The sequence below is a fragment of the Ostrea edulis genome, chromosome 9 (assembly GCF_947568905.1).
Source record: "Ostrea edulis chromosome 9, xbOstEdul1.1, whole genome shotgun sequence".
NCBI classification, from domain to species: Eukaryota; Metazoa; Mollusca; class Bivalvia; order Ostreida; family Ostreidae; genus Ostrea; species Ostrea edulis.
Window position 1 is genome coordinate 37,326,652 of NC_079172.1, and position 26,251 is coordinate 37,352,902.

The 26,251-nt window shown below is 45.2% G+C and overlaps 1 protein-coding gene and 1 long non-coding RNA gene across 4 annotated transcripts in view; one reads left to right on the top strand and one right to left on the bottom strand.

The window, feature by feature from the left end:
• LOC130050121 (uncharacterized) overlaps positions 1–21,650 on the bottom strand; it is a 52,536-nt gene extending 30,886 nt beyond the window's left edge. The window contains exon 1 of the long non-coding RNA XR_008798524.1: positions 21,522–21,650. This is a non-coding gene — a long non-coding RNA (uncharacterized LOC130050121). The remainder of the gene's footprint in view (positions 1–21,521) is intronic.
• A 1,322-nt stretch (positions 21,651–22,972) lies between these two features.
• LOC130050118 (xylulose kinase-like) overlaps positions 22,973–26,251 on the top strand; it is a 45,185-nt gene continuing 41,906 nt past the window's right edge. Inside the window, exons 1-5 of one of the 3 annotated variants that reach the window (XM_056149090.1) lie at positions 23,341–23,567; positions 23,989–24,135; positions 24,243–24,325; positions 25,560–25,629; positions 26,067–26,147. In XM_056149090.1, coding sequence (XP_056005065.1) covers positions 25,618–25,629; positions 26,067–26,147 — 93 coding nt within the window. In that variant the 5' untranslated portion in view covers positions 23,341–23,567; positions 23,989–24,135; positions 24,243–24,325; positions 25,560–25,617. Of the gene's footprint in view, positions 23,127–23,340; positions 23,568–23,988; positions 24,136–24,242; positions 24,326–25,559; positions 25,630–26,066; positions 26,148–26,251 lie in introns of those variants that run through there. The other 2 variants (XM_056149089.1, XR_008798521.1) reach the window with 2 other exon arrangements.

Sequence of the window (26,251 nt, forward strand, 5' to 3'; positions counted from 1 at the left end):
AAAACTGATGATATCTAGCGGTGGTCAAAGTAACATATCTTTAGAAATTATTTTTGAAAGTACAGAAGGGTATTTTTGATCAAAAGTTAATCATAGAAATTATTTTAATTACCCCCCCCCCCCCTCATTCAGTACACAAAATCAACTCAAAACTTTCATTCAACATTATAACTCACTAAAAAGACCATTCCTCAAAACCTGCTTTTGGATATCGAGTTAATTATTAAGACCAAACTAACTCAAGATTCAGGGCAATATAAACACCTACTTTTGAGGGATACCAGATAAGCTTTGCCACCCAGCGAGGCCTATGCTAGCCCTGCCTTTCAGGGATATCAAGTTACTTAATAAGGCTCAACTAGCCCAGGTTCCCGGGAGATCTAAACACCTACTTTTGAGGGATACCAGATAAGCTTTGCCACCCAGCGAGCCCTATGCTAGACCTGCCTTTCAGGGATACCGAGTTAATTATCAAGGCTCAACTAGCCCGGGTAACCGGGCGATCTAAACACGTACTTTTGAGGGATACCAGATAAGCTTTACCACCCTGCGAGCCCTATGCTAGACCTGCCTTTCAGGGATACCGAGTTAATTATCAAGGCTCAACTAGCCCGGGTTCCCGGGAGATCTAAACACCTACTTTTGAGGGATACCAGATAAGCTTTACCACCCAGCGAGCCCTATCCCAGACCTGCCTTTCAGGGATACTAAGTTCATTAATAGGGCTCAACTAGCCCGGGTTCCCGGGCCATCTAAACACCTACTTTTGAGGGATACCAGATAAGCTTTACCACCCAGTGAGACCTATGCTAGACCTGCCTTTCAAGGATACCAAGTTAATTATCAAGGCTCAACTAGCCCGGGTTCCTGAGCCCTAAAATCACCTACTTTTGAGGGATACCAGATAAGCTTTACCACCCAGCGAGACCTATGCTAGACCTGCCTTTCAGGGATTCCGAGTTAATTATCAAGACTCAACTAGCCCGGGTTCCTGAGCCCTAAAATCACCTACTTTTGAGGGATACCAGATAAGCTTTACCACCCAGCGAGCCCTATGCTAGACCTGCCTTTCAGGGATACCGAGTTAATTATCAAGGCTCAACTAGCCCGGGTTCCCGGGCCCTAAAGTCACCTACTTTTGAGGGATACCAGATAAGCTTTACCACCCAGCGAGCCCTATGCTAGACCTGCCTTTCAGGGATACCGAGTTAATTATCAAGGCTCAACTAGCCCGGGTAACCAGGCCTTAAAGTCACCTACTTTTGAGGGATACCAGATAAGCTTTTACCACCCAGCGAGCCCTATGCTAGACCTGCCTTTCAGGGATACCGAGTTAATTATCAAGGCTCAACTAGCCCGGGTTTCCGGGAGATCTAAACACCTACTTTTGAGGGATACCAGATAAGCTTTACCACCCAGCGAGCCCTATCCCAGACCTGCCTTTCAGGGATACTAAGTTCATTAATAGGGCTCAACTAGCCCGGGTTCCCGGGCGATCTAAACACCTACTTTTGAGGGATACCAGATAAGCTTTACCACCCTGCGAGCCCTACGCTAGACCTGCCTTTCAGGGATACCGAGTTAATTATCAAGGCTCAACTAGCCCGGGTAATCGGGCGATCTAAACACCTACTTTTGAGGGATACCAGATAAGCTTTACCACCCTGCGAGCCCTATGCTAGACCTGCCTTTCAGGGATACCGAGTTAATTATCAAGGCTCAACTAGCCCGGGTAACCGGGCGATCTAAACACTTACTTTTGAGGGATACCAGATAAGCTTTACCACCCAGCGAGACCTATGCTAGACTTGCCTTTCAGGGATACCGAGTTAATTATCAAGGCTCAACTAGCCCGGGTAACCGGGCCCTAAAGTCACCTACTTTTGAGGGATACCAGATAAGCTTTACCACCCAGCGAGCCCTATGCTAGACCTGCCTTTCAGGGATACCAAGTTAATTATCAAGGCTCAACTAGCCCGGGTAACCGGGCGATCTAAACACCTACTTTTGAGGGATACCAGATAAGCTTTACCACCCTGCGAGCCCTATGCTAGACCTGCCTTTCAGGGATACCGAGTTAATTATCAAGGCTCAACTAGCCCGGGTTCCCGGGCCCTAAAGTCACCTACTTTTGAGGGATACCACATAAGCTTTACCACCCAGCGAGACCTATGCTAGACCTGCCTTTCAGGGATACCAAGTTAATTATCAAGGATCAACTAGCCCGGGTTCCTGAGCCCTAAAATCACCTACTTTTGAGGGATACCAAATAAGCTTTACCACCCAGCGAGCCCTATGCTAGACTTGCCTTTCAGGGATACCGAGTTAATTATCAAGGCTCAACTAGCCCGGGTAACCGGGCGATCTAAACACGTACTTTTGAGGGATACCAGATAAGCTTTACCACCCAGCGAGCCCTATGCTAGACCTGCCTTTCAGGGATACCGAGTTAATTATCAAGGCTCAACTAGCCCGGGTAACCAGGCCTTAAAGTCACCTACTTTTGAGGGATACCAGATAAGCTTTACCACCCTGCGAGCCCTATGCTAGACTTGCCTTTCAGGGATACCGAGTTAATTATCAAGGCTCAACTAGCCCGGGTAACCGGGCGATCTAAACACGTACTTTTGAGGGATACCAGATAAGCTTTACCACCCAGCGAGCCCTATGCTAGACCTGCCTTTCAGGGATACCGAGTTAATTATCAAGGCTCAACTAGCCCGGGTAACCAGGCCTTAAAGTCACCTACTTTTGAGGGATACCATATAAGCTTTTACCACCCAGCGAGCCCTATGCTAGACCTGCCTTTCAGGGATACCGAGTTAATTATCAAGGCTCAACTAGCCCGGGTTCCCGGGAGATCTAAACACCTACTTTTGAGGGATACCAGATAAGCTTTACCACCCAGCGAGCCCTATCCCAGACCTGCCTTTCAGGGATACTAAGTTCATTAATAGGGCTCAACTAGCCCGGGTAACCGGGCGATCTAAACACGTACTTTTGAGGGATACCAGATAAGCTTTACCACCCTGCGAGCCCTATGCTAGACCTGCCTTTCAGGGATACCGAGTTAATTATCAAGGCTCAACTAGCCCGGGTAACCGGGCGATCTAAACACTTACTTTTGAGGGATACCAGATAAGCTTTACCACCCAGCAAGCCCTATGCTAGACCTGCCTTTCAGGGATACCGAGTTAATTATCAAGGCTCAACTAGCCCGGGTAACCGGGCCCTAAAGTCACCTACTTTTGAGGGATACCAGATAAGCTTTACCACCCAGCGAGACCTATGCTAGACCTGCCTTTCAGGGATACCAAGTTAATTATCAAGGCTCAACTAGCCCGGGTAACCGGGCGATCTAAAGACCTACTTTTGAGGGATACCAGATAAGCTTTACCACCCAGCGAGACCTATGCTAGACCTGCCTTTCAGGGATACCAAGTTAATTATCAAGGCTCAACTAGCCCGGGTAACCGGGCGATCTAAACACCTACTTTTGAGGGATACCAGATAAGCTTTACCACCCAGCGAGACCTATGCTAGACCTGCCTTTCAGGGATACCGAGTTAATTATCAAGGATCAACTAGCCCGGGTTCCTGAGCCCTAAAATCACCTACTTTTGAGGGATACCAGATAAGCTTTACCACCCAGCGAGCCCTATGCTAGACCTGCCTTTCAGGGATACCGAGTTAATTATCAAGGCTCAACTAGCCCGGGTAACCGGGCGATCTAAACACCTACTTTTGAGGGATACCAGATAAGCTTTACCACCCAGCGAGACTTATGCTAGACCTGCCTTTCAGGGATACCGAGTTAATTATCAAGGATCAACTAGCCCGGGTTCCTGAGCCCTAAAATCACCTACTTTTGAGGGATACCAGATAAGCTTTACCACCCTGCGAGCCCTATGCTAGACCTGCCTTTCAGGGATACCGAGTTAATTATCAAGGCTCAACTAGCCCGGGTTCCCGGGCCCTAAAGTCACCTACTTTTGAGGGATACCACATAAGCTTTACCACCCAACGAGACCTATGCTAGACCTGCCTTTCAGGGATACCAAGTTAATTATCAAGGATCAACTAGCCCGGGTTCCTGAGCCCTAAAATCACCTACTTTTGAGGGATACCAAATAAGCTTTACCACCCAGCGAGCCCTATGCTAGACTTGCCTTTCAAGGATACCGAGTTAATTATCAAGGCTCAACTAGCCCGGGTAACCGGGCCCTAAAGTCACCTACTTTTGAGGGATACCAGATAAGCTTTACCACCCAGCGAGCCCTATGCTAGACCTGCCTTTCAGGGATACCGAGTTAATTATCAAGGCTCAACTAGCCCGGGTAACCGGGCCCTAAAGTCACCTACTTTTGAGGGATACCAAATAAGCTTTACCACCCAGCGAGCCCTATGGTAGACCTGCCTTTCAGGGATACCGAGTTAATTATCAAGGCTCAACTAGCCCGGGTTCCCGGGCCCTAAAGTCACCTACTTTTGAGGGATACCAGATAAGCTTTACCACCCAGCGAGCCCTATGCTAGAACTGCCTTTCAGGGATACCGAGTTAATTATCAAGGCTCATCTAGCCCGGGTAACCAGGCCTTAAAGTCACCTACTTTTGAGGGATACCAGATAAGCTTTACCACCCAGCGAGCCCTATCCCAGACCTGCCTTTCAGGGATACTAAGTTCATTAATAGGGCTCAACTAGCCCGGGTAATCGGGCGATCTAAACACGTACTTTTGAGGGATACCAGATAAGCTTTACCACCCTGCGAGCCCTATGCTAGACCTGCCTTTCAGGGATACCGAGTTAATTATCAAGGCTCAACTAGCCCGGGTTCCTGGGCCCTAAAATCACCTACTTTTGAGGGATACCAGATAAGCTTTACCACCCAGCGAGACCTATGCTAGACCTGCCTTTCAGGGATACCAAGTTAATTATCAAGGCTCAACTAGCCCGGGTAACCGGGCGATCTAAACACCTACTTTTGAGGGATACCAGATAAGCTTTACCACCCAGCGAGACCTATGCTAGACCTGCCTTTCAGGGATACCAAGTTAATTATCAAGGCTCAACTAGCCTGGGTAACCGGGCGATCTAAACACCTACTTTTGAGGGATACCAGATAAGCTTTACCACCCAGCGAGACCTATGCTAGACCTGCCTTTCAGGGATACCGAGTTAATTATCAAGGCTCAACTAGCCCGGGTTCCTGAGCCCTAAAATCACCTACTTTTGAGGGATACCAGATAAGCTTTACCACCCTGCGAGCCCTATGCTAGACCTGCCTTTCAGGGATACCGAGTTAATTATCAAGGCTCAACTAGTCCGGGTTTTCGGGCCCTAAAGTCACCTACTTTTGAGGGATACCAGATAAGCTTTACCACCCAGCGAGACCTATGCTAGACCTGCCTTTCAGGGATTCCGAGTTAATTATCAAGGCTCAACTAGCCCGGGTAACCGGGCGATCTAAACACCTACTTTTGAGGGATACCAGATAAGCTTTACCACCCAGCGAGACCTATGCTAGACCTGCCTTTCAGGGATACCGAGTTAATTATCAAGGATCAACTAGCCCGGGTTCCTGAGCCCTAAAATCACCTACTTTTGAGGGATACCAGATAAGCTTTACCACCCTGCGAGCCCTATGCTAGACCTGCCTTTCAGGGATACCGAGTTAATTATCAAGGCTCAACTAGCCCGGGTTCCCGGGCCCTAAAGTCACCTACTTTTGAGGGATACCACATAAGCTTTACCACCTAACGAGCCCTATGCTAGACCTGCCTTTCAGGGATACCGAGTTAATTATCAAGGCTCATCTAGCCCGGGTAACCAGGCCTTAAAGTCACCTACTTTTGAGGGATACCAGATAAGCTTTACCACCCAGCGAGCCCTATCCCAGACCTGCCTTTCAGGGATACTAAGTTCATTAATAGGGCTCAACTAGCCCGGGTAATCGGGCGATCTAAACACGTACTTTTGAGGGATACCAGATAAGCTTTACCACCCTGCGAGCCCTATGCTAGACCTGCCTTTCAGGGATACCGAGTTAATTATCAAGGCTCAACTAGCCCGGGTTCCTGGGCCCTAAAATCACCTACTTTTGAGGGATACCAGATAAGCTTTACCACCCAGCGAGACCTATGCTAGACCTGCCTTTCAGGGATACCAAGTTAATTATCAAGGCTCAACTAGCCCGGGTAACCGGGCGATCTAAACACCTACTTTTGAGGGATACCAGATAAGCTTTACCACCCAGCGAGACCTATGCTAGACCTGCCTTTCAGGGATACCAAGTTAATTATCAAGGCTCAACTAGCCTGGGTAACCGGGCGATCTAAACACCTACTTTTGAGGGATACCAGATAAGCTTTACCACCCAGCGAGACCTATGCTAGACCTGCCTTTCAGGGATACCGAGTTAATTATCAAGGATCAACTAGCCCGGGTTCCTGAGCCCTAAAATCACCTACTTTTGAGGGATACCAGATAAGCTTTACCACCCTGCGAGCCCTATGCTAGACCTGCCTTTCAGGGATACCGAGTTAATTATCAAGGCTCAACTAGCCCGGGTTCCCGGGCCCTAAAGTCACCTACTTTTGAGGGATACCACATAAGCTTTACCACCTAACGAGCCCTATGCTAGACCTGCCTTTCAGGGATACCAAGTTAATTATCAAGGATCAACTAGCCCGGGTTCCTGAGCCCTAAAATCACCTACTTTTGAGGGATACCAGATAAGCTTTACCACCCTGCGAGCCCTATGCTAGACTTGCCTTTCAGGGATACCGAGTTAATTATCATGGCTCAACTAGCCCGGGTTCCCGGGCCCTAAAGTCACCTACTTTTGAGGGATACCAGATAAGCTTTACCACCTAGCGAGCCCTATGCTAGACCTGCCTTTCAGGGATACCAAGTTTATTAATAGGGCTCAACTAGCCCGGGTTCCCGGGCGATCTAAACACCTACTTTTGAGGGATACCAGATAAGCTTTACCACCCAGCGAGCCCTATCCCAGACCTGCCTTTCAGGGATACTAAGTTCATTAATAGGGCTCAACTAGCCCGGGTTCCCGGGTGATCTAAACACCTACTTTTGAGGGATACCAGATAAGCTTTACCACCCAGCGAGCCCTATGCTAGACCTGCCTTTCAGGGATACCGAGTTAATTATCAAGGCTCAACTAGCCCGGGTAACCGGTCGATCTAAACACCTACTTTTGAGGGATACCAGATAAGCTTTACCCTAATTATGGTGTTTTTAAACCTAACCCTAGTTGCCCGCCTAATTAAAATATCAAGTCCCGTGGGTAGAGTAATTAAGGTGTGGGCACGGTGTGGGTGTTAGATCCTGCGGAAATCGCCAAGTTTTAACGTGCCCCAACACCCGGGACGCTAGGTTTTTTTTTGGACAAAGTTATGGCAAAATCCCTAAAAAGGCGAAAAATGCCCTTAAACTCTGATTTCCCATAAAGGATTAGATAAAACTAACTAGGGGTTGAATAGGGGGTCAAAATTAAGGGCTAACCCTGTGGGAAGGGATAGCCCAGCACCCCTAGAAATATGGCTCCAAGAGACCCAGGAACGAGGATGGTCTGAGGGGTATAACCAACTTACCCTATAATAATGTCTAAGTACAAAAGTACTTCATTTTTTTGGGTTAATAGTATGTTTTTCTTTATCCTTGGATTTTTACTTGGATTTTTACCCTGGTGCGAGGGACAATGGTTGAAAACCTACCCTCCCAAAATTGCAGCCCGATCCCCAACTTGAGGGCTGGGGATGGACTTTGAAGTTTTTTGAAGTTTTCATTTTTGAAGCCAAGACTGGTCCTAACATCTCATATCGGTGGCCAGTTCGAGCCTTTTTTCAACCCCCACCCCGGGTGCTAAGCGCCCCCTCAGAGATTTTTTCTGGGTGGGGTAATAAAGAGTGGACCCTGCCCTACGGATCTGGCAAGTTTCGCGCCTGAAATCAGCCTGGAAAGGGGATAGGATGATGTTTTACTAAGATAGCCACTTGCCCTTAAAGTGCAGGGCTCGCTCTAAAAGGGTTTTTTCAGGGTTGTGCCCCTTTAGAAAAGGGGGTTAGACCCCTTCTTTCGACCCCAAAGGACCCCCAACATTTCAGATCGGCTCCTAAAAGGATATTACAGAAGAAGTCAAAGGCGATGGGTGACACTCCAGTTACTTCCCGGAGGCCTTGGGGGTGGTCTTAGCCCCAAAGACTTGGGCTCAGTGAAGAATCAAAGTCGCCGACTCGCCCCAAAAGGGTGGGGCTAGGGTGGGGGTCAGACAGATCCTTTGCCCTTGACCCAGGCACCTGATTTTTGGGTCCCGAATTGCACAATCCTTTCTATGTTGGCCCTGTAAAGGGCAACAAGATCCTTCAACGGATCTTGGAGATAGCGTCTTTAAAAAATTGCCCATTTTCAACAGTTTGGCCATTGGGGGACTTCAGTCCTGACCCCATATCTCCGCTACCCTGTACGACGCTGTTCTTTTGGGATCTCATAGGGGAGGTTTGGGGTCCCATCTCACGTGAATGTCGATTCCCTAGCACTAAGGCTTCTAGGACTTCCGGCCCTTCAAAAAAGTAGAAAAAAGTGAAAAAATCGACTTGGGCCCCACTTGACCCCTGATTTCAAGGGGCCAAATTTCCCCCATGGGAGTCGAGGGCTGTCCCTTAAGAGGTTCCTCGCGAAAATTGGAACCCTCCAACCCCCTCGACCTTAGGGCAACGACTCTTAGAAAAAAGGTCGAAAATGGAAACATGGGGTCCATTGGGGAGTTGTTGTCAACAAACCTTTTGAGGATAGACAATGCCTCTCTAGGATTGGGTAAAACATAGATGGGGCTCAAACGCACTCAAAAATGACCCAAAATTCGAAGGTTACCATATGGGCCCTTCGACCCCAAGGGGCAACAGACCCCATGAGGAGCGACTACCATCCCTATTAAGGGTCCTCCGGTAATTTGAGCTCTCTAGCCCCATCAGTTCCGGACCCGCGAAAAAATGATTTTGAGGTGATGACCGGGAAGGGACAAAATTCCGACTTTTCAAAAAAAGGGGGCTCACTGGCCCCGGACCTGTTGGGGTCGCGTCCCCGAAGGGCCGTTCAGCTCATACTAGACCCGGAAGCCCAAACACCCCCAAAAAGTTATTCAAAAAGGAAGATCACTCGTGCGAACAATGCTTGCATGGGGCAAATTGGCCCCATGGGGTCCGAGAGGCACCCCATGGAAGGGGCCTCGAACGGATTGGGGGCCCATTGCCCCATCCGTTCCAGAGCACCAAACCTTAAAAGAAAAGGAGTACTCCCCATGGGATTCCCGATGACCGGAGGGGTCATGTCACCCCATGTGGATTTCGGATCGCCCCCTTCCGAGGGTCCCTCTGTCGAATTGGGGACCCTTTGCCTCACTTCTGTCAGGTAGCCATTTTGGCCCTAAAACACTTAGACAATTTTCCAGGACCCAGTAGCCATTTCTGCCCTCCAAGTAGCCAAGTAGCCCTATAAAAATCACCCCTCTTTCCAGCAAGCACGGTGACCATACCTCGGGACCTAGGGACCCCATTTTCCGCACAGGAACTCCCAGAAAGGGGCTCTGTTGACCCCTAGAAGGGCAACTCCCAACAAGGGTCGAAAGTGGATTGGGGTCACCCTTTAGAAGGGTGTGGTCAGGGTGGGTATTTAGCCCTCTAGCCCCAATACGGCCCCATGGGGCCACAGAGTGCGACCCCAACATTTATCGCACAGAAAGGGGTCTGGTTTGGCCCCATCCAGTAGGTCTCAGTCCTGACTATAAAAATGTTGGCCCCATCCCTGATGGCCCCTGACCCCACTGGGTCTCTGGGACCACACAGGGATCGAGATCGCCCCCTTCCAAGGACCCTTTTCCAAATTGGGGTATCCTAGCCTCATCGACCCCGGACCTACAGGTCTTGCACTAGAGGGTGATCACTCAGGAAAATCCTGCCCCAGGGGGCAAACTGAACCCATGGGGCATCAAGGGGGCCCCATCCAAGGTCCTTGTCCCAATTTCAGTTCCGTAGCCCCTTCCACTCCGGAGCTACAAAATTTGCAAAAAGGGTCCAAAAGAGAAAAAGGGGCTATTTCGGAGGGTTCATATCTCGGTACCCGAAGTACTTGGGGACCCTATTTTTACCCCCCCCGACCCCCCGAGGGGTTCTCTTACGATCCCTGGAAAGGCAGGTCCCTAAAGGGACCCACAATAGTTTGGGGCCACCCTCTTAAAAGGGTCATCTCAGGTAACATTTATGGCCCTTAGCCCCAAATGGACCCCACGTGGGCACAGAGTTGGGCCCCACTAATCTTCAAAACAAATAGGGTTAGGTCTGACCCCATCATGAGGGGCTTGACCAGTGGTTAAAAAATTCTAGCCCCACCCATGGGGACTGATGATCCCAAGGGGACCCATTTGCCCCACAGGGACCGAGAACGGACCTCTCTTAAGCCCCATCCTAAATTGGGGACCGCTAGCCCATCGATCCCAGCGCTACACGTCTACCAGTGAAGGGTGACCCATTTTTCAACTCCGGCCACAAGGGGCAAACTGGCCCCAGAACCCTCGAAGGTGACCCCTCTCAAGGTCTCTCCCGAACTTTGAGTCTTCTGGCCCTACAAGTTTGGCAGTGACCCCTCTTTTAAAAAGGCTGTTATTCAGGTAGCGAAAATGGCCCTAAAAGGTAGTCAAAATGGCACTTAAACAAAAACGTAAACAATCCCAGAAGTTTGAGAGTGAGCCATTTTTTCAGATTGCGGATCTTCCGGTAGCCAAAACGGCTATTAAAAAACGTTTAAAATCCCCAAACTTTCGATTGGTCATATCTCAGGACCGAAAGTACCTAGGAACCCCATTTTTTGGCCCTGGATCCCTCGAAGGGTTCTTGGTTGATCCCCGGAAGAATAGATCCCTAAAGGGGCCGGCAATAGTTTGGGGCCACCCTCTTCAAAGGGTCATGCCGGGATAAGGTTTTTAGCTCTTTGCCCAAACTCGACCCCATAGGGCCATACAGTTGGGCCCAATAATATTAGCCCCTTAAAAAATATGGGGCTGACCCCATCAAGTGGGGCTCAGTCAGCAGTCTAAAAATTCTTAACCACCCTTTGGTGACCCCTGACCCCTAGGGGGCAAATTTGCCCCACAAGATTAGGGAACGGACCCCTCTTATCCCCCAGTCCCAAATGGGGTCCTCTAGCCCCATCGACCCCAGAGCTACAAGTCCTCGAGTAAAGGATGTCACCCTGAAACACTTGGGTCCCAAGGGGGCAAATGAGCCCCATGGGGCTCCAAGCCGCTCTCCTTGAATGCCCCTGCCCAAATTTGGGTCCCCTAGCTCCACCCACTCTCGAGCCCCATAACTTGCAAAGAGGGTCGAAATCGGCAAAGTGGGGCTCTGTTGGAGGGTTTATATCTCGGGACAGGAAGTAACTAAGGATCCCATTTTTTGGCCCTGAACCCCATGAAGGGGTTCTGTCGACACCCTGAAGAACAGGTCCTTTGAGGGGCCGGCAAAAGTTTGGAGTCACCCTCTTAAAAGGGTCATGTCGGGGTAGGGTTTTTAGCCCTTTGCCCCAAATCGACCTCATGGTGCAATGCAGTGGGGCCCCATGATATTAGCCACTCAAAAAATTGGGGGCTGACTCCATCAAATGGGGCTCAGTCGGCAGTCTAAAAGTTCTTAACCCCCCTTTGGGGACCCCTGACCCGAAGGGGAAAAATTTGCCCCCACGGGTGCCTAGACCGAACCCCTCTTAGGCCCCATCCCAAATTAGGGTCCCCTAGCCCAATCAACTTTAGAGCTAGAAGTCCTCCAGTAAAGGGTGTCACTAAAAAAACATTGGCCTTAAGGGGGCAAATGAACCCCAGGGGGCTCGAAGACGTTCCCTTTGAAGGACCCTGTCTAAATTTGGGTCCCCTAGCCCCATCCAATCTCGAGCCCCAACACTTCGAAATCGGCAAAAGGGGGCAAATTTCTAGTCTCATATCTCGGGACCGGAAGTACCTAGGGACTCAATTTTTTAGCCCTGGACCCCTCGAAGGACTTTCTGTCGACACCCGGAAGGGCAGGACCAAAAAGGGGCTTTACAATAGTTTGAGGTCACCCTCTTTAAAGGGTCATGTCGGGGTAGGGTTTTTAGCCCTTTGCCCCAAATCGACCCCAAGTGGGCACAGAGTGGGGCTCCACTAGTTCTGAAAACGAATAGGGTTAGGTCTGGCCCCATCATGAGGGGCTTGACCAGTGGTTAAAGAATTCTGGGAACTGCTGACCCCAAGGGGCCAATTTACCCAACAGGGGCCGAGAACGGACCCTTCTTACGCCCCATTCCAAATTGGGGTCCTCTAGCCCCATCGACCCCAGAGCTACACGTTTTCCAGTAAAGGGTGACCTTTCTAAAACTTCTGCCTCGTTGGGGCAAACTGGCCCCAGGGGGCTCGAGAGAGACAACACGGAAGGCCCCTCCCTAATCTTGAGTCCTCTGGCCCCACCCATTTGGCAGTGACGGGTCTTTGAAAAAAGCCATAATTCCGGTAGCCAAACCTGCCCTTAAAAGTAACCAAAATTGCCCTTAAAATGTAAAATTCTCCATTTTTCCAATGGGCCATAATTCGGTACCGGAAGTACCTAGGGACCCCATCTTCTCAAAAACTGACCCCAAATGGGGCCATCTGATGACTCATGAGGGGGCCAGAGTGGATTGGCATGACAACTTTAGAAAGGTAGGGTCGTGATAGGTGTTTTGCTCCTTAGGACCCCATGGGGCAACATAGTGGGGCCAGTCCTTTTGCCACTCGGGAAAAGTCCGGTCTGGCCCCATCAACTTCGGCCCAGTCGGAATTCAAAAAATGTTGGCCCCACTTTTAAGGACCCCTGACTCCAAAAGGGCCGATTTGTCCCAAAGCGACCGAGAACGGACCCCTTTTAGGCCCCATCCCAAATTGGGGTCCTCTAGCCCCATCGACCCCAGACCTACAAGTCCTCCAGTAAAGGGTGTCACCCACTTTGGCCCCACTGGGGCAAATAAGTTCCATGGGGCTCCAAGGCGCTCATCACGAAGGCCCCTCCCCAAATTTGGGTCCCCTAGCCCCACCCATTCTCGAGCCCCAAAACTTGCAAAAAGGGTCGAAATCGGCCAAGGGGGCTCTCGTTGAGGGCTCATATCTCGGTACCGGAAATACCTAGGGACCCCAGTTTTTAATCCTGGACCCCACGAAGGGTCTTCGGACGACCCCTATAAGGGCAGGTTCTTAAATGGTCTCACAATAGTTTGGGGTCACCCTCTTAAAAGGGTCATGTCGGAGTAGGGTTTTTCTTATGTATAGCAACCATTGGTGTAGCACCAATCATCGGGGAACCAGTTTAGGTTGAGACCCAATCGGAATTCCTTGAATGTCTCGCGCACTATCATTCTCTCAACAAAGGGGGCGTTACGCAAGCTTCTCTTACCAGAGGTGGCGTTACGCAAGCGTCGCTTATACCTCTGTCAACGTTTGGAATCACGTGATAATATAATCACATGATATAAACAATTATTCTCGTTTCCTTTCCCTTTAAAAGTTGCGCACAGAACACTGGGTAGAGAATGGCGCACTATGTCGAGTGCACGAGACATTCGAGGCGTTCCGATTGGGTTGGGACCTAGGTAAACTGGTACCCTGTTGATCTCGCTTCTCTCGTGTGAAGCACCAATCAGTAGGGAACCAGTTTAGGACCTAAGGTAGTCTCGTGCAACCAGACGCTCGGCTGTCTCCAGAAATCTCCGACGAGCAGAGATTTTCGTTGCAGATTTGCCGAGACAGCCGAGTGTCTGGTTGAACGAGACTAGACCTAGGTCGGGTATGACGTAACAATGGAAGCCGGGAGCGGTATGACGTAGGAATGCAAAAGCGTACAAACTCCCCGTCGAGGCCTCACTGCGTCACCTATGTATAGACATCTCCTATGCGACGCAGTACAATATACAGATTTGTATATTGTGAGTCCGCGATTATCACGCGGGCAAATAACACTAAAGAAGTAGTTCGTAGTTAAAGCTTGAAAATATTGACATTAAGAGCATATATATAAAAGTATGGATTTTATTTTAAATATAAAATGATCAAAAGATCATTAAAGAGAAGGGAGACTGTTCAAATTATAGTGTAAAGTAATAAACTTGTTGTTTACGTTCTTGATTTGAACTATTTACGTTTGACATTATGGTTCTTTTTTCGTCATTCTACAGTGACGTCACACAGTATACAATCGCTATCCCATAATGCCTAACTGGAAGAATTTGGTTTGTGAGCAAACGAACTCTGGCGGAAGGTTGAAGAGCGATATGACGTTAAGTCGAGCATGACGTAACAATGGGAGTTATTAGCTTTACGTCGGGAAAATAACGTTAAAAAAATTGAAATAGCAGAGAACACAATGACGTAACAATTGCAGTAATATGTGATATAGGTGTAATGGTATTTTGTAGTATGGGTGGTGGTATGTGGAGTATGGGCAGTGTAATAGTATGTGGTGTATAGGTTGTAGTTGATAGTGTATGGGTGGTATACACCACATACCACCACCCATACAATCACCTATATCACCTCCTATACATACATGGTACCACTGGCACACTTATTATTAACACCTTTAAATACTACGCCGACTTGATCGATTTTTCCCTTGTCATTGCTACGTCATAGCGCTCTTGGCTTTCTCAATTTTTTCTGCGTTATCATTACAACATAGCGCTCCCAACTTCTATTGTTACGTCATATCCGACTTGACGTCACAGGTCTCTTGTATTTTTATATCATACCCTAAACTGGTTCCCCGCTGATTTGCAAGAGAAGCGAGGTCAACAGGGTACCATTTCATATCATACCCGACCTAGTTCATCCCAATCGTAACTACTCGGCTATTTCCGCAACCGCAAATGAACCTCATAAGTGGATCGACGCCATTATAGTCTATTACCATGTGTACAGAAATGCAACTATGACGTCACAGGCGTACGTTACAATATGAAACGCGAGCTTTCAAATGCATTTAAGATATCATACATGTCTAAGGTATTCTACCACTATTATTTTTTACTTTTATGTTTATGTATTGGAGTGAATAAGACGTTAATGATACCAAAACTGAATCTCTGGTGAAAATATAAATAATATATTATACAAGGATTCGGTTTTGGCCTTTTAACCTAATCCACAGGCGCGCTTCCGGCGAAGAAATGCATCAATTTGATGCAATTCTTGCGCCGATCCACTTCCGAGTCTTTTTACCGGTTACGGAAAAAGGCGAGCGCGTGATCCGATTGAGTCCATCCTAATCCTACGTCATTGACATTTTACGTTATAGCGCTAATGGCTTATATTGTTACATCATCACTTGACCTTTGACCCACCTATCAATGCTGTTTATACTTACAAGGAATGTGATATTGCAGAAAAGAAGGATCAATTATACGCGTAACTCTCAATTAGATTTTTCACCCAAGATTTATAATAAATCATTTCTTTTTATGGTAATGTTGGTATATCAGTAACAATTCTGATTACATATACATGTAGTTGCAATGTCTCAAGCTCTCTCAATGCAATGATACATGCTTTTGCCCAAAATATGATGATATATCTTGAGTATATATTTGAATACAGATAAAAATATTATTATCTTACCTTCACTCAGTGGATTTATTGATTAAACTGCAAAATCAAAATAAATGAGGAGCCTTTCTTTTATACTGCAGTCGGAGAGAGAGGGGGAGAAAAAGAAAGGGAGAGAGAGAGGGATGAATAGAGAGATAAAGAGGTGAGAATGAGAGAGAGAGATAAAGAGGAGAGGGTAGAGAGTGAAGGGAGAGAGGGGAAGGGTGGTACAGAGAGAGGAGGAAGAAGACAGGAGACATGGAGAGAGAGGAGGAGGAAGGGTGGGGAGAGAGAGGGGCAAGAGAGAAAGGGAAAGACAGGCATGGAGGCATTGAGTAGGGAGAGATAGATTAGACCGAGAGTGAGTGAGAGGAAAGGTGGGAGGAGGTAGACAGACAAGAGAGCGAGAGAAAGAAAAACAGTAACAACTAACACCCAATATAATATGTGCACACATTCATTTACAAACTATCATAGCTGATGAGCTTAATCAGTCTATCAAAAATTAAAATTCCGTACTAAATGTTGTTTTAATTTGATCTAGTCAATGCAACATGGTGATTATTTCATAACGTTTAAGGATGTCCATGGAGATTTTTTTATCATTACAGTGTAGCGTCATTTCCATTACAGTACGAAGTGTTTCTCATTTACTAGTATTATACATCTTAGTTCCATAGTAATAACTATGCTAGGCGCGAAATACGTTATTGTAATAGCTTCATTTGTGCACAATAGTCCCCAAAGGCAGCTTAGCAAAACACCATAGGAATTGGCTTAGCTGTCCAAGGATTACTAACTCCGTATCTCTAAAAGGCAGATCTTATGAATCGATCTTTGTATAGGAAATCAAAAATACTATCCTTAAAAGGCAGATTAGTACCGTAGCCTACAAATCGTACTACACTCGTCGTTATGCGTTGCTCTGATAGGCAGGTTTGCCATAGGGCTCGCTGGGTGGCAAAGCTTATCTGGTATCCCTCAAAAGTAGGTGTTTAGATCCCCAGGAACCCGGGCTAGTAGAGTCCTATAAATTTACTTGGTATCCCTGAAAGGTAGGTCAGATATAGGGCTCGCTGGGTGGCAAAGCTTATCTGGTATCCCTCAAAAGTAGGTGTTTAGATCGCCCGGGAACCCGGGCTAGTTAAGCCCTATTAATAAACTTGGTATCCCTGAAAGGCAGGTCTAGCATAGGGCTCGCTGGGTGGTAAAGCTTATCTGGTATCCCTCAAAAGTATGTGACTGTAGCACCTGGGAACTTGGGCTAGTTGAGCGTCGATAATTAACTCGGTATCCCTAAATGGCAGGTCTGATATAGGGCTCGTTGGGCGACAAAGCTTATCTGATATCCCTCAAAAGTAGGTGACTTTAGCGCCCGGGAACTTGGGCTAGTTGAGCGTCGATAATTAAATCGGTATCCCTGAAAGACAGGTCTGCTAAAGGGCTCGTTGGGTGGCAAAGCTTATCTGGTATCCCTCAAAAGTAGGTGTTTAGATCGCCCGGGAACCCGGGCTAGTTGAGCCCTATTAATAAACTTGGTATCCCTGAAAGGCAGGTCTAGCATAGGGCTCGCTGGGTGGTAAAGCTTATCTGGTATCCCTCAAAAGTAGGTGACTTTAGGGCCCGGGAACCCGGGCTAGTTGAGCCTTGATAATTAACTCGGTATCCCTGAAAGGCAGGTCTAGCATAGGGCTCGCTGGGTGGTAAAGCTTATCTGGTATCCCTCAAAAGTAGGTGACTTTAGGGCCCGGGAACCCGGGCTAGTTGAGCCTTGATAATTAACTTGGTATCCCTGAAAGGCAGGTCTAGCATAGGGCTCGCTGGGTGGTAAAGCTTATCTGGTATCCCTCAAAAGTAGGTGATTTTAGGGCTCAGGAACCCGGGCTAGTTGAGTCTTGATAATTAACTCGGAATCCCTGAAAGGCAGGTCTAGCATAGGTCTCGCTGGGTGGTAAAGCTTATCTGGTATCCCTCAAAAGTAGGTGATTTTAGGGCCCAGGAACCCGGGCTAGTTGAGCCTTGATAATTAACTCGGTATCCCTGAAAGGCAGGTCTAGCATAGGGCTCGCTGGGTGGTAAAGCTTATCTGGTATCCCTCAAAAGTAGGTGTTTAGATCGCCCGGTTACCCGGGCTAGTTGAGCCTTGATAATTAACTTGGTATCCCTGAAAGGCAGGTCTAGCATAGGTCTCACTGGGTGGTAAAGCTTATCTGGTATCCCTCAAAAGTAGGTGACTTTAGGGCCCGGTTACCCGGGCTAGTTGAGCCTTGATAATTAACTCGGTATCCCTGAAAGGCAGGTCTAGCATAGGGCTCGCTGGGTGGTAAAGCTTATCTGGTATCCCTCAAAAGTAAGTGTTTAGATCGCCCGGTTACCCGGGCTAGTTGAGCCTTGATAATTAACTCGGTATCCCTGAAAGGCAGGTCTAGCATAGGGCTCGCAGGGTGGTAAAGCTTATCTGGTATCCCTCAAAAGTAGGTGTTTAGATCGCCCGGTTACCCGGGCTAGTTGAGCCTTGATAATTAACTCGGTATCCCTGAAAGGCAGGTCTAGCATAGGGCTCGCTGGGTGGTAAAGCTTATCTGGTATCTCTCAAAAGTAGGTGTTTAGATCTCCCGGGAACCTGGGCTAGTTGAGCCTTATTAAGTAACTTGATATCCCTGAAAGGCAGGGCTAGCATAGGCCTCGCTGGGTGGCAAAGCTTATCTGGTATCCCTCAAAAGTAGGTGTTTATATCGCCCTGGATCTTGAGTTAGTTTGGTCTTAATAATTAACTCGATATCCAAAAGCAGGTTTTGAGGAATGGTCTTTTTAGTGAGTTATAATGTTGAATGAAAGTTTTGAGTTGATTTTGTGTACTGAATGAGGGGGGGGGGGGTAATTAAAATAATTTCTATGATTAACTTTTGATCAAAAATACCCTTCTGTACTTTCAAAAATAATTTCTAAAGATATGTTACTTTGACCACCGCTAGATATCATCAGTTTTGCTTTTAATAAGACTTCTTATTAAATATTATTTTTTTCCATGTTGCATTCGCTGTTTTATCTACTTCCTAGGGGCGAGATCGAAAGTTCAATGTCTGACAAAAAAAACTAAATTCACATAGTTTTTACGTCCCCCCCCCCCCTATCCGCCCCCACAACGACCCCCTAAACTAGATATGATGAGTGTTTAAACTATAATCGATTAACAAGTAAGAACAAACGAGTATAAATAACTCTGTATACCCTATCTTCTGTTTATTCACAAATGAAAGTGTAGATTAAAACTATCAAATGTTCATTAAAATGTAATATCGTCATGTAGTTTTAACAGTCACTTGTCTTTCTCCTTTTTCGACTAATGTGTAATCGATGTCGGATGAGAGAAACTTACAGAAGTTTTAACACCCCCCCCTCCTCCCCCTAACTATTTGAATTTAGATTTTTATCCGAAATCAATCTGTTGATCTCGCCCCTTACAGTTTTTTATATCAAATTTCTTACTGTTTTTAACATCTGAGAGAATTAGGGTTTGATTAATTATGTTAATTAAATAATACTCTGTATACTTTCTATCAAATCGTATTTCTCTCCATATTGCGTTCATTGCTTTATTTATTTCTTACATTTTTAATAGTTCAGCTAATTAGGGTTTAATTAGTAATCTTAATTAGTAAAAAAAAATCCCAACAATTTTCTTTGCCTTCTTTATCGTAAACACATTTCTTTACGAAATTATTCGACGTACGACTTATCTTTCTATCTATGATCAGGGGCAAGTAACTCGTGGGTCACCTGCTTTTGAGGGATACCATCTAGTCATAACCCTAAAACTCAGCTAGATCAAATCGATCTTTGAAACGATGCATTTGTCCCAGAATGTCTGCAAAACATACCACTGATCAAGACTCAATTCGTTTAAAAAAGAAACCGAAACCGGATACGATGTTAACCGTCAATCGGAACTCCTCGAATGTCTCGCGCACTCGACATATGTCGAGTGCGCGAGACATTCGAGGAGTTCCGATTGTGTTAACCGTATTTCTTTACGCATAGGCAATATGTATTGAATTTATTTCGTGACAACTCAACTGTATGACAAACGGGATGATTTCAGCTTCTCCATCGTCAACTTCCCACATTTATGTAGCAATATTCCATTATCACCTGCATATGGCGTTTATATATCTCAACTGATTCGATATGCAAGAGCTTGTTCTGGGTATAGTCAGTTTTTAAATCGAGGTAAGCTACTGACAAACAAGTTGATGGTACAGGGATATCAACAGTCTCGATTGAAGTCAGCATTTCGCAAATTCTATGGTCGTTATAACGATCTAGTTCGTCAATACAACCTCGCATTGGGTCAAATGCTGTCTGACGTGTTTCATACCGATTGTTAAGCCGTTCTTGGTACACTGATTTTGACTGCGGATAACTCCGTTTACCTGATCAGGATATGGGGCTCACGGCGGGTGTGACCGGTCAACAGAGGATGCTTACTCCTCCTAGGCACCTGATCCCACCTCTGGTATGTCCAGGGGTCCGTGTTTGCTCAACTATCTATGTTGTATTGCTTGTAGGAGTTATGAGATTGATCACTGTTCGTTATCTTCCCCTTGCATTCCTTACTGTGGAAGTAAAAGCTAGGGATTTTAGAAAATATTTGACTTTAATAGTGCTTGATGATTTACACAGCCGACTTTAATAGTGCTTAATGGTTTTCACAGGGGGGGTGGTGCGTTCGCACCCCCCGCACCCCCCCCCCCTCGGTACGGGCCTGAATTGTGACGTCATATTAGCTGCAATGTTTTTTCTTCTCTCAAACCAAGCAAAAACAAAACGTTTGAAGCTATGAGAAAGCTTGTCTGGAATTTAAAAACGTTAATTATACTTTCTAAACAATCTAATTATTTTAATTACGGGATTGTCAATGAAGTATACCGCAGTGACGGCGACATTTTTCCGGAGGCATTATGGGTAGTCCCCATCATTTTTCAGCTGATGAAGAGCAAACCACGTGACTCAATTGCGTAATCATTGGAGCGAGGTCGTCGCGTCGCTTCGCGACGCGAGCGCCGCTCGCTATAAAAAATATGCTGCACATATTATGAATGAAACTATCGTCCGTGAAAAAACCGTGACTCTCCGTGGATACACCGTGTTCCGCGGAGGGCTCTCGGATTCAAAGCTGACGCAGAAATTGCAACTTCAAAGGCCCACGGTGAAGCATGGATTTTTAGTCCACGGAGCCCCGTGTTTTTCGGGGAATACTCGTGGATTGTACTGTAGTCTCGATTTATAACTTTTAACCCTTGACCTTTCGCCTTTTGATCTGAAAAACAATAGGGGTCCTCTTCTACTAATAACCAACCCACATATGAAATATAATTACAATCAAGTGAATGGTTCTCAAGATATTGAGCAGACAACATGTGGTCTACCGACCGACTTACATGTACCAACCGACAGGTGCAAAACAATATGCCCCTATTCTTTGAAGGGGGGCATAATTGACAGACTCATTGCAAAACCAACAGAATACATTGCAAAACGAAAGATGCAAAACAAAACCAATAGTCTTTAACAAAATTGACGCTGGGTGGCGTGCATAGAAGACTTCATGTTATACGAAATTGAATGTCAATTTCATTAGTATTGCCATATAAGGAAATACACTGGTAAATGTAAATATTATCGGAATTAACGTTAGATGGCGCATGAGTCTTTATGATGGTGGTGTAGATTTATAGTGCAGAGGTGTTACTTCAAGAGTGTCCGACTGTTGAGCGTGTCAGTAAGTGATGTAGGTATGGACGTGTATTGAGTATGGATGTGACGCAGCGTATTTATGAGACATTTGACAATTGCAAATTCTGACCTGACATAGTGCCAACGCCACACAAACCATTTCGATGATAGAGGATGATGAAGCAGAGAGTGAGAGAAGATGCAACCAAATGCAAATGGCCGATTCCTACCCCAACTGGGGCATCTCTAAAATAAGATACGGAGTTCGAGCCAAGAGCAATTAGTGCCACTTAGATATACATATGTAGTTAGTATATCCTGTGGATATGTGATCAAGTTTAATATTGCTGGTACGATAGAGTTAATGTTGCTGATAAATATGGTTAGCAGAGTCTGCTTGTTTGGCAGTGTTGTCAACAGCCTCGCTTCCTGGAATGCCGACATGTGAAGATGTGTTGATTGTATTGCGTGGAATGATGCAAGAGGGTGAGGATGGTGTTGAGAAGATCTGGCCTACTAGTTTGAAATGTTTGTAGTGCGCTAAGGGAGTCACTGAGAATTACCGTTCTCCGACATCCCTTATTGTGAATGTATTTAAGTGCAGCAATTAAAGCAACCATCTCCGCCGAATAGACAGAGATGTTGTCCGTGCAACTATACCCCTCCTCTGTGGGACCGCTGGGGTCGTAGATGGCTGCACCCGTTTTGCTTGTAGTGGGTTCTTTGCTTCCATCAGTGTAGATTTTTTGAAACCCTTGGTAGTGTATGTCTATGCGTTGCAGTGCAATTGCTTTAATCTGTAGTTGGTTACTGTGTTGTTGGGTTTTTTGTTGTTGTTGATTGCACTGCCGATATTGGTGCAAACTGTAGGAGGAGGAGAGGTCCATGGAGCAATTGTTTGGTTGGTGGCTCGGGTAGCCCATAAGTGTTTGTGTATTTCCATATTTGGTAGCCAAATGGTCCATTTTTTCTACCCTCCCCCCACCTTTCGCTGGATTTGGTGTCAGGGTATGCGTATGTATGAGGTACTTGCAATAATGTATTTGCAGGATTTGTTTTGTCAGAGGAGACCCTAACCCAGTACCTTAGATAAAGTTGTAGTCTGCATAGGTTAAGTGGTAGTTCTCCCGATTCCAAAAGGACTGTGATTTTTTTCTGTGCTGTGGTGAGGTGTCATCTTGTATTTGAGTATTTTGTTCTGTGTTTTAAAAAACAGGAACAGAAATAATTTTACTAGACAGGATCCACCTTTCCAAAAACCCTTAAAATCTGCGTCATTTTATTAATATCACTATTAAAAATGACAGAAAATAGGAAAAGTGACTACATTTGACACATATTTCAAGCCCTATCAAAAATCTGTAAAATCCAGGAGATAACGGGGACTTCACTCCCTATGTCCCCTCCAGGACGAATTTCATGCCCTGGACCCTCTTGGGGCCTCCAGGCGGCCCCATAACCCCCCTGCCTCATATAAAGATGCGCCCTCTAACCGCAGTTTCTGTGTCAAACAATTAATTTCCGAAAACCCTCATAAAAATAAAATTTTAATGCATTTCATATTCTTTCTCTCCACATGATCTCAGAAACACGTGCTTTGCCAGCCTTCCCACTTTTTAGTACCTGCCTCTGGTAAGCCTAATCGTAAAATGACCCAGATTTTCGATATCGACTGATAACAATGGACGCGGAGGAAGCTCGGCTGTTTCTCGGACTTGATTTTAGCACACAACAGGTAATTTTATATAATTGTGTTAATGCATTCCAGACCTTCATAAACATTTAAGAAATTTACATTACTGTGAACATTTTTTTCCTTTGCATTGCATTGCACATTAGTCAACAATCTCGATCCCGATGTGAATGTAGTTCAAGGATTACCTTATTGCAATGTTAGGCAGATCTTAGATATAGATAGATCTCTCTCTCTCTCTCTCTCTCTCTCTCTCTCTCTCTCTCTCTCTCTCTCTCTCTGATGAAAATATTTACACATGATTGAATCACAGGGGAAGATATTTATATATAGATTGAGAACAAAATGGAAAAGAAGACCCTGTGATTGAATTATATACATATCAAGAACTCTATCAATTGATTAGGACGTATCTTTTTTTTTATGAAACTAGGCATAGTCGCTAGATTGCAAATTCTCTGTTGGAATTATTTGTGATCGTTAGTAAGTAACTAAATAAGTAAGTAAATTTGATTTAAAGTCGGCTCTGCACTGTATACAAATAGCAACAAATAACAGTCAATTGTTAACCCCAATAACCCCAAACGGGGCATAATTAGTGGAGGATTGGGGGTGGGTGGGGGGTGGAACCTATAAAGGATGTGGTAACTATAAATGAACGGAAGAAGGAACAAGAATTTCAGTCAAAAACGCTTTAAAATGCACCATTTTAAATCAATTTTTTTGTTAGATTCGAGGGTTATAACCACCACCCCCTCCCACGCCCTCCCCCTTTGGGCCTCATTGTCTGATAAATCAATTTTAAATTGTTCACTTTCAAATGTACTGATTTAGATAATTTCTCTCTTTCATGACAATTTGACACAATGAATTATAGGGAAGTGAATTTCAACAATTTTTGCAGAATCATTTCTAGGAACATTGTAATATCTACCAGTTTCAATAACAAGTCTGTGATGGCACTCGGAATCTACAAAATGACATTGGATCTATATTTGTAATTATTGATTGAAGTAAAATATTCTTCACATACAAAATTTGACTTTTAAAGGTAAGAATGTGACAAGTTTACCATCTTGCAAGTTCTTATTTATATATACATTTCCAATCTGAAATATTTGAATGATATTTGATTTGTACAGTGCACTGTGATTTCAGATCAAGGCAGTCACCATAAATGATGACTTGAAAATAGTGAATGAGACTGCAGTGAAGTTTGACACTGACCTTCCAGAATACAAGTAAATACTGACACTGTCATCGCAGTATACAAATCAGTACTGACACTGTCATCCTGGTATATAAATCAGTACTGACACTGTCATCCCAGTATACAAATCAGTACTGACACTGTCATCCTGGTATACAAATCAGTACTGACACTGTCATCCCAGTATACAAATCAGTACTGACACTGTCATCCCAGTATACAAATCGGTACTGACAATGTCATCGCAGTATACAAATCAGTACTGACACTGTCATCCCGGTATACAAATCAGTACTGACAATGTCATCGCAGTATACAAATCAGTACTATTGTTTTTCAGGTCAAAGTTCAAGGGACAATCTACTCTGGACATAGGAATATACTGTCAGCTCAATATCTTCAGTACCCTTTGCTTGACAGACATCAAACTTTGTACACTGGTACATCTTCAGGAGAAGATGGTCCCTATTGATTTTGATGTCACATGGTCAAAGGTCAAGGGTCAAACTGGACATAGGAATATACTGTCTGCTCAATATCTTGAGAACCCTTTGCTTGACAGACATCAAACTTTGTACACTGGTACATCTTCAGGAGAAGATGGCTCCTATTGATTTTGATGTCACATGGTCAAAGGTCAAGGGTCAAACTGGACATAGGAATATACTGTCTGCTCTATATCTTGAGAACCCTTTGCTTGACAGACATCAAACTTTGTACACTGGTACATCTTCAGGAGAAGATGGCCCCTATTGATTTTGAGGTCACATGGTCAAAGGTCAAGGGTCAAACTGGACATAGGAATATACTGTCTGCTCAATATTTTGAATTGATGATACTACTATCAATTAAATGATGTGTGTGTAAACCCTTTTTTAATTTTGCACCATGTGGGGCCATATGTGAATTACAAACATCTCTTGTTGTATATACAATGTACTGCAGATTCATTATTTTATGTAAGTACTTTACTATGACAAAATGACTCGTATATGCCAAATGGTACTTACAGTGAACATGAATTTGTGTGTTGTCTGTTAATCAAGAATTCTTACATGTATTTTAGCACCAGAAAATAAAAAACGAGTGATTTTATTTCATGACTGATGCCTCTTTCAAAATTATGTGATAAGAAATTCCCTCACGCTTATTTAGAAATCTACAGTAAGTTAGCGTATAGTGGTCCACAACAATTAACATAATGAGCTTTTACACATAATGCATAAGAAATTAGAATTTTAATTCATGAATTTGAATGATTTTAGAACCCAGGGAGGGGTCCACATCCAAGATGACCACGTGACAGTTACCACCCCATCAATTATGTGGGTCAAGGTAAGTCCAGCCATTGCTATTTCGAATGATCAAAAGTACAGGTAATTTGTCTGCTCAGTACATGTAGATTGCTGTGTTAAGATGACAATCTGTCAGTCTTACTTGGGTTCTGCATTTTTTAATTTCTGAAAACTTTTGCACTAACATGACAGAATGTTGCTACATCGGGCAAAAGTTCTAACACCGTAATCTTCTGATGCTGCATGTATTTTCATTTGTGGTAATATCATATGATCACTGTTTTCAACCTCCCTCAAAAATTGATGGATGAAAAGTAATTTGTTCATAATTGATATTACCAAATTAAATTATTGTATTTAGCACACTATTTAATATTTCCAAAGAACGGCATACTGAATTCATGTTTTTGGAATATATATATGGCAACACAGTTCTAAGAAAGATATGATAAGGTATGCAATGTCTCTTTTTAAAAGGCATTTGACATTTTACTGGATCGAATGAAGGAAGATGGCTTCCCTTTCAACAGGCTGGTGTGCATATCCGGTGCTGGCCAGGTGTGTTTTGTTGAAGGTTAACGCGTCTTGTTCTGCACACAGTAAAACATGGCAGCAGGGCCATCCAATTTATCTTTGTTGATAGACATAACTCGTTACATTCA